The following is a 13,921-nucleotide window of genomic DNA, read 5'->3' as shown; positions in this document are numbered from 1 at the left end:
TAGCCGGTTTTTTGTTTAAAAAGCGCCCAGTTCCGGCAGGAAGAGCATAGATTATTAAATAAAAAATATTAAAACAGCTGGTGCGGCGTTTTTCTATTTGTTTTGTATACCCTTTCATTTAACGCAAAAGGATTTTATAGTTTTTTTTAATTCGGCAGATAAAAAGAGGTTTTTGTCTCAAAAAATTTGAAAGAGAAAGTTTCTATGAAACATGCAATAAAGTTTTTTCGTGCAATTGCTTTTTTGTTCACTTTTGTAAGGGTCCATCAAATGCTACCGAATGGTGGTGTTTTAGACCAGTTTTTTAATAGAACAAGTTAGACACGTGGCTTTTCTTGCTGGCTGTAAAATAGCCATCCCATGGTATAATTTTACGATGGTATTGAGGTCCTTCTTTTATTATATCACTACATCATTTTTATTTTTAATACAAACAAAATATAGGTGTTTTCTAAAGGACTTTTGAACAAAAGGAGTGCGATTGCGCAATTTGTGGGCATATATGGGCTCTATCAACGTTTATCATACTTAGCCTAACTAGCATAAGAGGTGCACGAAACATGAATTTTTTTGTTGAAGTTAGTTATATAAATAATTTTTATAATAAATAAGAATTCAGTTGCCTAGATTTATGATATTTATTAGCGGCCTTTCAAACACAAAAATCCATAAAACCAGTTAATAGGAATAAGTATAATATACCTAATATTATAATCTAAGTGTGAGGCAATTATAATAAAACATTCCACAACTGAAAATCAAAGCAAACCAAATTTATAACGCAAATATGAAACAATGTTATTTTTTTTATTAATATTCGTTACTCATACACTTCCGCGTTCAGTGTGGGAGGCATCCGAATTCAACAGTTTTTTAAATCTTACAAGAAGATCTCATTATTCAAATATCTATTTTGATTGAACACTTGCTCCCAAATACAATACCTACTCTTATCTTCCTACTTCCGCACCCAAAACAGGTGATTATAAAAAACTTATTGTCGTCAACCCTACTTATAATTTCATACAATTGTTGAAGGACGAATGAAATTGAGTTTTGACAACCCTTTATGATTTAAAAAAAAATGTCATTGTTTTTTGTGATTTTTGAGATGATAAAAATGATTATATTCCGTTTTTTAATATTGTATGCATTATTTGAATAAGTGTTTATTGACTACAGTGAAAATTAAATTTAATTTGAGCATTTATCCTGAATTGATTTTTAAAGACATTTTTAATTTTTTTCTTGACCACCGTTGATAATGCAAATTATCAGTACGTAACAATTGTTTTAGCTCATCATTAGGATCATAAATTATATGTTACTATACGTATACGTACGTATACGTTATGATTATTTAAGATTAATAAAAGAATTTATAGCGCAGATTCAGACGAGAACACATATTTTATTAAAGTTTCACGAATTACTATTTTCCTCTCACTTGACAACTATAAATGGTAAATATTAAGATGAAATTCAAGTTAATTTTTTACCGTTAAAAAAAACTGAGTGGTATAAATATTTTTCTATATTTTTAAATTTTAATTAAAATAATTTTTATAGTCTGTTTTAAATAATTTCATTTTTTATTTAAATTATTAAATTTTTGTTTTGTTCAGTGTATAAAGCTGTCACTATCTTGTAGTGAAAATCAGTAGGTATTGCTGGTTTCAGCAACTAAGTTGGGCCCAATTTTGATTAAAGTGATTGTGTTTGTATTTCTTTTATATGTTGTGTTCTTTAATCAAATAAATGTATCTTTATTTCAATTTTGTTTTTAAACGGTCGAACATATTAAGTAAGACTTTTTTTTTAACATGTAGTAAACAATAAATGTAACTATCATAAAACATTAAAAAGCAAAAGTTTGACTTTCGATTTTATTACTTAAAACACGTTTCTGTCGGCCATTTTGATGTCACGGCACCTTTATCTTTTATTACTTCTGTTTTAGTATTGTTAAGGAATAAGTGAAATAGAACAAATTATTTTATTGCTTCGTATAGTTTAATGGCTTTTTGGAAATCGGTAAGTGTTGTTGGTTGTTACCGTAGTTAATATTAAACATTTTATATTTTAGGATTAAACAATCGTCACTTTAAACGTTAAAAGAAACTTACCGGCAATGCTCTCGCGAGCTCTCTAGCATTGAGTGTCTATGTTCGACGGTACCACTTAACATCAGATGATCCTCCTGTCCGTTTCCTCTATTAAAATAAGATAAACCATGGTAATGATTATTTTATCTTGTCTTTGTGTTGTTAATAGTCGGTGCAAATAAATTAATTATAAGTACAGTCAAAATCTGTTATAACAACATCGAAGGGACTACTCATAGTGGTCGTAAATACCGATAGTCGTAACAGCCGATGACGTTTTAGTCAGAATCTAATACAATAGATTATAGAATTCAGCCGGGACCTTTGATTTTTGTCAATATAACTGGTATGTTGTTCCAAACGATGTCGTCGTAAGCGGTTTTGACTGTATATGCCTATAAAATCCTTTTTGATATGACACTTATTGCTTATTGTTAAATAGATATAAGTTTTCCACTGCATATTTACTGAATGAGAGCGCATTAATAACATTTTTTTAAATTAAAACATTATAACAACTGTCATGAGATTGATCAATATTCAACTGTTATGCTTAGTGCATAATCTTCAATATGTCATTGGTGACAGTTTCGTGGGTTTGTTTCTCTATAATACGCAAGTATTTTTATATCCATAAAAAGTTTAAAATAACAATACATAAGTCTGCATAAAAATACTACATTCTAACAATCCTTTTAAGAATAAAATAAATTCAACCTGAAACAATTATAATTTTTTCTGAATCGAATCAAGATCTAAGAACTACTCTTTCTTTTACCAACGTTTCACTTGCTAAAATCGTATGTAGTGCTGAACAAGTGCCCCGTGGTCAATTCCTTTTATTCGATAAATCATTTTCAATTCGAACCACAACCATTCTTTAGCTACATAATATAAGTGTCAATGTCAATCTTTTATTCTTAACCCTATCGTTGTCCCCAGTTCAATAGCCTGGACATCTGCCCGTTGATAGGTTGTGTATAATTACGTGCATTTTCTATTATATTCATAATTTTATACATTATCTTAACTGTCCACCTGTTTCATGTAACGATAAGCTATTGAATTTACTTCTGTACTTAAGTACAGAAACTTAGCGCTAATTTTCAATCCCGCGGATATATCTAAAAATATTAGATTTTGACATATGGGAGGGAAGGTCGTGAATTTGTTAAGAAGTTAAGTTTGTGAATCTTTATCTAATATATAAAATTCTCGTGTCACAATGTTCGTTCTCATACTGCTCCGAAACGGCTCGACTGATTCTTATGAATTCTCAGTAAGTCTGGGTATCGGCTAAATAAAAATCTTTCAAATCCCTAAGTGATAAGGGGTGTCCGGGGTGTTATGATACAACATATAAAAATCCATACAACCCTTAATTTTCACCCCTCTACCATCAACCCGTATTTTTTATTTGTTAATTTAAAACTTATGATTCAACTCTGAGGTTTATACAGAGAAAAATCACAGAAGAACCTAAAAAGTTGTCATTCTGGAAAACCAAACAGTATCTGGGGTAGCATCGCAAAATGTTCCATGTTGGTATATACTAAAAAGGTAGGCCAGGCTGGCATTAAGGAGAAACGAAGTCCGCGGGGGCAGCTAGTTTACTATATATAGTATTAGGTATTATTATTTTTACACTTCGTTGTAACAAAAGTAAACCAGAAACTAATAATTAACAGGGCAATGGATAGCAATCCAGCGTTCCTTCCAGGCAACCGTGGTAGGGAAAATCATATATTAATCTTAAAAAATTATTGCCGTAATGTTCTCCTTTTTCGGGCTTAAAGTTATAATACTCTTAAATATTTTTTAGTTTAATCATCTCGTGACCATACTGTACAGCACGCGAAACATCGCGACACCTATAATCTTGTACACTCCGTAATTGTGATAATTAAAGCTGTTTAAAACCGGTGGAACTGTTTTTTACAAGTGTTAATACTTGAGAAAATGAAAAAGAAATCATATCAACTAGTCCATAATAGACACGTTTCTGTCTATTTTAGTACCTCTTTAGACCTTCTAGGTCTTACTAAAATATATTTTATCTTTCCGGGAATCAAAGCTAAAAGCTTCAAGCTAAACGTATTAACTAAACCAAGTGCGTGACCCAACCCAATTGAACAAAATTCTCATTAAGCGGCTTTGTGATTTTTCTAGGCGTTTTACATTTAAATTTGTTAAAATATATATATTTACTGTGTAGGCAAATACAATTTAAAATTGACATTTCGAATGACATCCAATTAAACATGTAATATTATTTTTAGAACGAAATATTCGTAAACAACTTTTAACGATTATCATTTAAGTTTTTCAAAAAGTTGTCACTACTCATGCCGTAATAAAGATTCGATTATCATAGTCGTATATCTTCGCAGCGTCTTTAATGTCACGGAGAGTTAAAAAAGCAAGATCGATTCCCGCCTTAGCTACCGCTGCATAATATTAACAACCCTCATTTGCGTCTGGTCAATGACAAGCTCTGTTTTAATCAATAACTTCTTTTTCGCGCGGCGTCCTTGGTTTTTTTATTCGGCGCGAGTTTCCGCGCGCATTTCTCACTAAATTATGTGTCAATCAGCCGAATATTTTTTCATTTAGCCGTTTATATCGCGGATTACCTCGTTCGCGGTGATTCCGCAAAAAGCTCAACAAAAAAGGCAAAAGCTCTGCCAAAAAATCGTCTACCGAACAGTATCTCGTATCGCCGGTCTTGTAGCCATTTTAATTATTATTTAATACCAAGGGACGAGCACGTGGCGACGTCTTCCCTCCCGCTCCCACTTAGAGCCTCGGGGCGCAGGACGGCTGCCATCTCGCTTGCGCCGAGCCCACTTACACACATAAAAATCGTGAATTATAAAAAAATGTGTACACATTTTTTTCGCTTAACCACCGTGTCTCTGTGTGCGTGCGGCCTCACGCCGCTAGAACGAGACGCCGCTATTCAAGCGAATAGAATAGACGGATCCCCACTCCGGATTTTTTAAGCTCCTGTGCCGATGTTAGCGTCCGTGTAATTTTTTTCATTTTATGTGTTAGTGTACCCCTCGTTCGGTGTAGTTCACTTTTTCTACTATAGATCTGAATTTCAGTCTCGTTTTTGCCGCGTCGCTCTAAAGTCGGTCGAGCGGCTGTTTTGTATTTAATTTTTATTTTCGAAGTATATTCAGAAACGCCGGCTAGTAGAAGCACATGTCTTGAGTTATCTCAACTGCAAGCCGGTGCACGCGCAAATCGGTGCGTGGGACAGGGACAGCATCAATCACGTGTGGATTTACCCACATATAAACCAAATAAAAACACAGCACACAAAAATATTGAAAGCGAAAAAAAATCTCGTAATTTGGATCCTAGCAACGACGCTCGGCATTCATAATTTCTCGTCGGGGCTAGGCAGGACGTTTTTGTGCCGGCTTTTTTTAAATGTTTATTTTCCGGGAACACGTGGATTTTTATAGATATTTTGGCGATATCGCTGGACAGTTGCCTTACGTGTTGTGACATTAGTGTTACCTGTATTTAATGTGATATTTAGTGACATTTTAGATAGGAACAAACTGTGATTTATTATGGTGATAAAGTTGGTGTTTTGAAGATTTTTTGATAGAAATAAGAGGTATGTTAGTTTTTTTTAATTAGTGGTTGTCGGTTCCCCTTCTGAGGGTGGCATGGGGAGAGGGAATTTTTACGTAATACCTATCTCCCTCGATAAGACGAATGTAACTTCGAGTCCCCGGTTGTCTGACCTTGAGACCCAGACTTAATACGGAAATACACTGCAATGTATTTTATGTTACTTCAAAGTTTATTTGTTTAGAGATAACGGTAGATATAATAATAAAGGGGGAACCGATTACTGCTTTATTAATTTGTACTTTTGATTTATTCGAAATGTTGTTGATACTACATTATATATGTAGAATGAAAAGAAATTGTATCAACGTTTTAGCTAAGTAGTTTAAAAAGAAAACTGTAATTTGGTGTGATTTTATAGTAATTTAATAAGCAAAATTTAGTGGCAGCAAAACTATTTTAAGTTGTCGATAAATCTTTAAATGTTTCATTGAATGACAAATCGCGACAAAGTTACTTAAATCCCACAAAAACTTATTGTCAGATAACCTTGTCGCTTCAGTTGACGCGAAATCTTCCAAATGCATTTAAAGTGGCCAACAATGAAAAATACATGAATAAATTCTTTATTATTCTTCTTTTTAGTTTCCAAAGTAATATTTTAAATCTTAAAATAAATCGGTATATTATATTGTAATAAGCAGTGTCTTAGCCAACTTAAATTAATACAAACCCCAACATAGTACTTAAGTTATTCGCTAAATTACTCTTATCTGAAATTCATATCTAGAAGGTGCCTACTACTCAAAGTGCCCATTATAACTTAAGAACTTCCTACGAAACCTGTATACAAATCTAAGTCTAATCTATGGCCCCCAAGTACAAAGCATCACCAAATTACCTCTAATATCATGTTACTTGCTATAAAAGAAAAGAGTCCTTTATCATTTTGAAAATAAGGTCAAAAATCGCTTAAAGGATTATATTAAAGACAACGCGTTGTTGTATTCTATGCGCGCAATTATTATCTTTGACAGGCGTGTATGGCGGACATTCAAAGTACAGGCATAAAGAAAAGTGTGCCTAAATAAAAAAAATACGAACAAAATGTATTTTAAAAAATGTCGTTGAAAAAAAGTATTTTTTTTTTAATTATTCTTTGAAAAAAAAGTAACATTGAATTCTAATTCTAAATAATAAAAACCTTTAAGTTATATCAAAACTATTTATTTCAAATCAATCCAGTATAGCTAACAAAGTTTTAAATTTCATTTCATACCCCTAATAAATAATAAGACTATAAAATCACACCATTGAAAAATAATATAGTTTCATATAATCGCGTCTGTACATGCAATGTGATTATCAAAGCCTTATTCGATATGGCATGTGGGCTAGGAGCTAGATCATTGACACAACCTACGCGACTGCTCGTCACCTGCTTCAGAAAAAAACTAAGTTTTTTACTCTTCAAATCTAGTTTTAAATAGACAAACAACCGGACAGAGTCGTCCGACAACTTTTCAAATTAAATCGCAATTATTCTAAAACATTTCCTCCGCAATTGTACCTACAGTTTGCATATTCAAAAATAGTCAACATTTCGAATAAATTATTCCTAATTTGAATTTTATATTATTAAAGAAAATACGTAATATTTTTGCAGTTAAACGGAAGATCTCGAAATATTCCATGACAAACAAACGTACCAGGATTTTGTGACAGATTATATTTATAAGATAGTGCCAAATACGTAGATACTGAAAATTTAAAGTACTTAGATAGAAATAAAAAGCCAAAAAGATGATGGAAGGAAGGACAATCGACTACAGGACTGATGGCGGACTGGACTATCATAACTCGCCTCTAATGGCGGAAATTCCTGTCGATAATTATTCGCATATCCATAGAAGTATAGAACACCTGAGATCTATAGGAGTGCCTCCACCTCTAGACACGCACAGACATTTAGCAGCGAACCTAACAGACTTAAGAAGATACGAACATCCCGATGACATGCCAGAAATTAAACCGTCCGTTTTAAGATTATCTGAATTCAAAAATGGTCTTCAAGACTTAAGAGGTCATAACGACCAGGAGAATGACATCCAGCGACACATGACACCGCACGACGAGGGACCGAAAGGGTACAGTGCTCCATCAACGCCGCTATCAGAAAATGGGGGTCAGAGTCTTCAAGAAGAGAAGGTTAGTTACAATTAGAGTTAATGAAAACCATCCTTGAACACTTCGGAAGTTTCATCTTGACGTCATCTTTAATATTCGGCTTAGCATTGTTCGTTATTAATCTTTGTGAAGATCACGACGCAAACGTGGTTCCGTGTAGCGCTTTATCATCAAATCATTCTCTTTATTTCGGCAACAAACCTAATGTATTCGTGTCGAGTACTTCCTTATTCCACACTTATTTCTAACTAGACATCATTATACGCTGTACGAACTTTAAAGTTAATTTGAATATCCACTTTATGTTCGAGAGTGCTCAGGCGCACTATCAAAATAATTCAACGATTTTCGAGTGTTAGGTGTGACTGTTTGTGTAGATAATTTATTTGTTTAATACAACTTTTTAATATTTAGTTTGACCTTTAAAATTGTATCATGAACATATTTATTTTATTTATTGCAACAATAAATGATTCCTAAACAGATCATCTAATAAGATCTTATCAGTACTGTATTAAGTTGAATGATCTATTTGATTTGGCGCTGTTTAGAATTCACTTTTTTCTTCTTAAATTATAAATATATTTTCTTCATCATACCTAACTTCGATAGACCTTGCAATTGAAGGTCACGTGGCAGGTCGTTTGGAGGTTGTATAGGACAATACCTAGCGTCTGCGCCGTTTGGGATTGAATGATGCTTCGCTGTTCCGGGACGATGCTTATCGTAAAGCTTGTTAATTATGGTAATTTTCGAGTTATTAATTAAAATTAAATTTGGCTTTGATTACGCGGTTTTCCTGTTATCTTCAGTTACTGAAGATGAGGGTTTATAAAAAAAAAATAAGACATGACTAAAGAGGTTGTGTTACAACAAATGCTTAAATGATAAGGGTTCTGTTACCTAAACATTTAAGCTATCAAATAATATACCCTTCCGTGTCTTATACGAATAGTTCTACCGATAAGTTGAGACCACGACCTATTAGCAAGGTCTCGATAAAACTCCCTAACTACAGTGGGTTATGATAAAATAATAAACAGTATCATTTTTATATAACGTGATTAGTTTATGATACAAAAATTACTCGCACGAAGAAAAAAGATTTTTATTGTAACAGAAAAATATGACCTTAAAATTGATGCTCCCAAATTATCATAAATCTGAATTTTCTTTGTTTTTATACGTATGATTTAAATTTCTGATTTTTCCGTTCAGCAGCCGACTTTTAGATAACAAAATTGTGTCACAACCAGTTGAAATACAAATTTTGAATATTACATACATAATTTTACCTAAAAGAGAATACTTGTAAAAACTAATAAGATTTTGACTATTATATGATACACCTATTGCATATTTCATAATATTAGCGCTAGACTTTTTAAAAATTACGCTTACGCGCCAAAAACAACATCTGTCATGTGCTCCGAATGGTGACATTGACAATGGTTTGAAATTGGAATGCGGCCTTGAATCGAATTCGGCTTCTCGACGGACGCTCAGCGCAACCGATTTGCGCGCGAAATCGTGTTTTTTACTTGGTTAGTCACATTTTAATTATTGCAATTAATTTTTAGTAGTTTTTATTATATATTGACGTAGGGAAAAGATAACTGTTCTAATTTCTTTTTTTGGCATATTTGTGTACGTACGTATATTGTTATCAAGGATTTTTAAAATAATATCAACTACTTACTTTTTTCTTTTCATAACATTTTGGGTCCATTTTTTTTTTGAAAAAAAAAAAAACAGTTGACTTACAAAATTAACGTTCTTATTCTTTTAACATATTGATATGACAATCTAAAACGTAACTGGCCTTCACACCGTGCACCAGATTTGTCATTTGAATATTTTTTGTATCAACATATTAATCTAATTAGAGTTTTTTTATGAGTTCATTGACTTTTCGAATGAAAAACAAATAAGTATTTAAAGAGTAATAAAATCTAGTATCGATTGCAAAATTAAAAAGGAGTAGATAGGTATTTTATTTACGAAATTAATAGTTACATAACAGGTACACGTTGTTTTTCGTAATTTAGGTTTTTTATTACTAATATGATAATGAATAGCAATTTTATGTTCCGTAATTAATCTTCTTTGGCCTTTTCAATGTTATAATCTTAGGTTATAACGCTTTGAATAATCGCTTATGATTAATCTGTATTTGGTACTTATGAATATTTTAAAAATTCGAAATTTAAATTTAGTAGTAAAGCAAATCATATCGAAAATTATAAAAATAAAACAAGATAATAATACTTTAGCTAACGTCTTGATGCGAGTTTCTTAGAATCTCATATTATTTTTTGCTGCCAAATCCAGTACTTTGTCCCTGAGTTGATAGGGATAAGGTCGAGAATGGTTTGGCATTTCTCGGAGTATACGTACAACCGAATTTACTCTGTAATTTTGATTGACACCAACCATTACTAGCATGTTAGGTATTGCGTCATCTACGGACGTAGATTTTTTTACCAAAATATCTTTGAAGTTGCTCAAACCGAAATTGATCTGTAAGTTCAAGGCATAAAGTTAATTTTCCATAAAGCAATATTTATGTAAGTTTGTTTGCCCACAGGTATAGTGTAAGGCTGTATCAAAGTTTAAAACAAATTGTTTGTTATTATATTGTCTGTAATTAGTCAAAAGTAGTTATAAACATAGTCGTTTTGGCAGTTTGGATTTATAAATATGATTGCGTAATACAAATTAAATCTTCCAAGTATTTTATATAAAGCAACGTAGCCGTTTAAGTGCCTTAATAATATTTTTAGTTTAATAGAGAAATATAATACGCGATTGTCAAAAGTTTTATTACGTTACGTTGATATTTCTCGGGCATATCATATTTGTGTACGTACATTATAAATGCAATATTTTTATTATTAAAGAAATATCAACGACTTTTTTCTTTGAACAACATTTTGGTTCTCATTTTTGTTTTTGGAAAAACAGTTGACTTTTATGGATTTAACGTTGTTATTCTTTTAACATATTGATATGACAATCTTGCACGTATTTCACACCGTGCACCAGATTTGTCATTTTATTATTGTTTGAATCATCATATTAATTTATAAAACACAAGAACAAGGTGTCTTGCCTTTAATAGAGACTGTTAGTAGCGTTATTGGACACTAAGTTAGGCTAGGTCGTAATGTTCCATGTCTTAGTAAAGACACATGTATCAAAAAGAAGTATTAATCAAAAATAAAATAATTAATAAAAAATAATGATGGATAAAATAATCTTTGTGAGCATTAAAAAAAGACTATAATAATCATTCCCGCGGTGCTATATCTTCAATAATCTTAGAACGTTCATCTAAATACCACAAATTCAAATGCCTATAAAATACGCAAATCATTTTGTGGTATGACTTAACATTTTGTATCGGAGACTAAAAATCTGACATCTCCACAGCAATCATAATACACAAACAATTGAAATAATGCACCATTTTGGGCCGTAACGTAATTATACTAATCGTGGCCTGGTCACGCGATTCCCCTATCTCATATTCGTGATATAATTATTGAGACGCCGTGGGCTACTCACGGCATTCCGGGGCCGAGTGACTTGGTGTTTTCGTGTTCCTTAAACTAACCGGGCCTATTGCTGGATAACCTGTCAAAAATTATGTAAAACTAAAGCGCACAGATATCTGCGCTCAGTAGTTGTACAAGCGGTTTTTCTCTTTGTGTCGTACAACAGGAGGTTTATTTAAAATAAGAACACTTAAATAATTGGAGGGCAACGGGCCTATCGTTTTCAAGCGGTATCTTCCGGGCAACCATTACTTTGGTCATTATATATCATATTCTTTAGTCGAATTTAAATGAAAATGTATATGTTTACATATATCTATAAATGTTTATTCAATAATATTATTTGAAATATTATCAATTTTCAATTCTGACACATATGTCAAAATAATTTACACAAAAAAAACGACGGGTTGCACTCCGGGATTGCCGGCAGAAGTGAAAACTTGAATATTAACGTTGTGCATTTTTGATATTTTGGAATGGTTAGGGAATAATTTTGCACGAATTTTATACTGATAATTAAAGAATTATCAGTATAAAAGTACATACTATCATTTATATGGTAGAATACAATATTTATTTATTGCGCTATCGTACACAAACATGACAATTTATATTTTTTTTAATACGCCGCGCCAGCTATCTACTTTCCATCCGTCTTACGAATTTTCTATCAGGTCACGTGTCCTGACGCGAGTTTAAAAATTTTTACCCATTCCAAAAAAAAAGTGTACAACGCCGCTAAAGAAGTTTACACTTCAATTAAACTAAAAAACTTAAAAAATAATGCATAGTATAAAGTCATTCACAACCAAGCCCAGTCTTTGTTAACGAAACTGTCAAACAGAGAAAAAATATTGATGACAGCGAGGTTTTGAGGTTGATTCGCTTCCTGTCCTGTATTTCACTTTTTTTGTTAATAAAGAAATACAAACGTAATGACTGTTGGTCAAACAACACATTTCGTAGATACATTCTTCTAACCATATTATCGTTTTACGATATTAAGTTACTGCGGTTTCTTGTCATGAAGTCAAAAGAACTTGTATATTTGGCCAAGAAAATATTGAGCATTATCACCATAATATACTGTTTTGTCTAGTGTCACTTTGAACGATTCTAATCATTCTTAAATTAATCTGCTTTTATATGAGTAGCCCACTAAATAAAAAGGTATCTATTTAAGATTGGGTTTTCAATATTACTTGTTGATTTAGTTGATGATTGTACACGATGATCGTTTGATAGATTTTAAAGCGATCTTTCCATTTTATCTCTCTGTACCGAAATGGTTTCGACTCATTTGGGTAATAAAAAGACAAAGGTGCAAAAATTCCTTCACTTTTACAACTAATGAGCTTGTCTCTCGACAAAGGCCTACTCCAAATATCGCCATGTTGATGTTTCCATTCCATACCATTTACCCCAGCTATCCTTCTTATGTCGTCCTCCCAACGCCTCACCTGTCTTCCCTTGCTTCCCTAGTATCCTTGGGAAGGAGAAGAGAAGCAAGGTAAGACAAGGCAACAAACAGAAACATATCCCTTTCTTTCTATGTCCATTTTTCCCTTTGTTCTCTTATTATGTTTCCATTTCAGTCTTTTAAATGGCATTTTTGCGTTGAATTTAATTTGACTTATAAATACACTTATTTTATTTTGTAAAGAGTGTTAATTAAACCCCATGTTTAGTAGGCATATGCTAGCATGATAGAACTCATGACTTGTAATCCTTTCTTTTTAGTTTTATGGATATGTCATTGTCTTTCATTACCTAATCTACCTAGACCAAAACCTAATTTATAATATAGTTGTTAGAAACTAGAAACCCAAAAGCCAGTTTCTTCTTATGATGAAATAAACATGAAGCATTTGCCAATGTTTTAATATATACTTTACTTTATCTACCATATTAAAATATTTGCAGAAACACGATGAATAAATATTTCTAATAAATTATTTAACTTATCTACATATATTTTGCTTCCAAAAATGGTGCAATCTTAGTTTTATACATAATTTTAAAAAAATCATTCAGAGTGGAAATTTCCACTGCTACATTGATTAAGATATATATGTTAATAATGAGTAATCTAATTATAGTGAATAACGGGAAATAACTTAACTCGTATTAATATTTCTAGTAACTTGACTACAAGTCATAGTCAAGACTAAATATTAGACAGTCATACTATACAGAGAGAAAATAGTCGGTTGTTCAGTTTATAAGCAAGCTGCCTCTGCGCCCTTGAGAACTTCGTTTTCCATTAATATGATTTTTAGCCTACCTTTTTAGTTGGTAGCTACGAACCAACATATGGAACATCTTTCTATGCATAGAGACTGTTCCCTTTTCCGGAATAAAAACGGGTTTTTAGGTTTTTCCGTGTATTTATTCCAATTATAACGTCCTTAAAAACCTTTCTCAGCGTTGAAGGAATATATAAAAATAACTGTAATTTGTCCAGCCGTCTTTGAGTTTTTT

General features: G+C 32.1%; 1 protein-coding gene across 4 annotated transcripts in view; it reads left to right on the top strand.

The window, feature by feature from the left end:
- LOC125057267 (zinc finger protein rotund-like) overlaps window positions 1–13,921 on the top strand; it is a 113,068-nt gene that overhangs the window by 83,151 nt on the left and 15,996 nt on the right. Inside the window, exons 1-2 of one of the 4 annotated variants that reach the window (XM_047660856.1) lie at window positions 5,175–5,736; window positions 7,360–7,901. The exons of the other annotated variants lie outside the window; for them this stretch is intronic. Of the exons in view, the coding sequence (XP_047516812.1) occupies window positions 7,497–7,901 (405 nt within the window). The 5' untranslated portion in view covers window positions 5,175–5,736; window positions 7,360–7,496. Of the gene's footprint in view, window positions 1–5,174; window positions 5,737–7,359; window positions 7,902–13,921 lie in introns of those variants that run through there. 4 annotated transcript variants of the gene reach the window in all.

The sequence above is a fragment of the Pieris napi genome, chromosome 16, assembly GCF_905475465.1.
Source record: "Pieris napi chromosome 16, ilPieNapi1.2, whole genome shotgun sequence".
Lineage (NCBI taxonomy): Eukaryota > Metazoa > Arthropoda > Insecta > Lepidoptera > Pieridae > Pieris > Pieris napi.
Note: the sequence above shows the minus strand (reverse complement) of the source record. Positions and strands in the feature narration are given on the sequence as shown.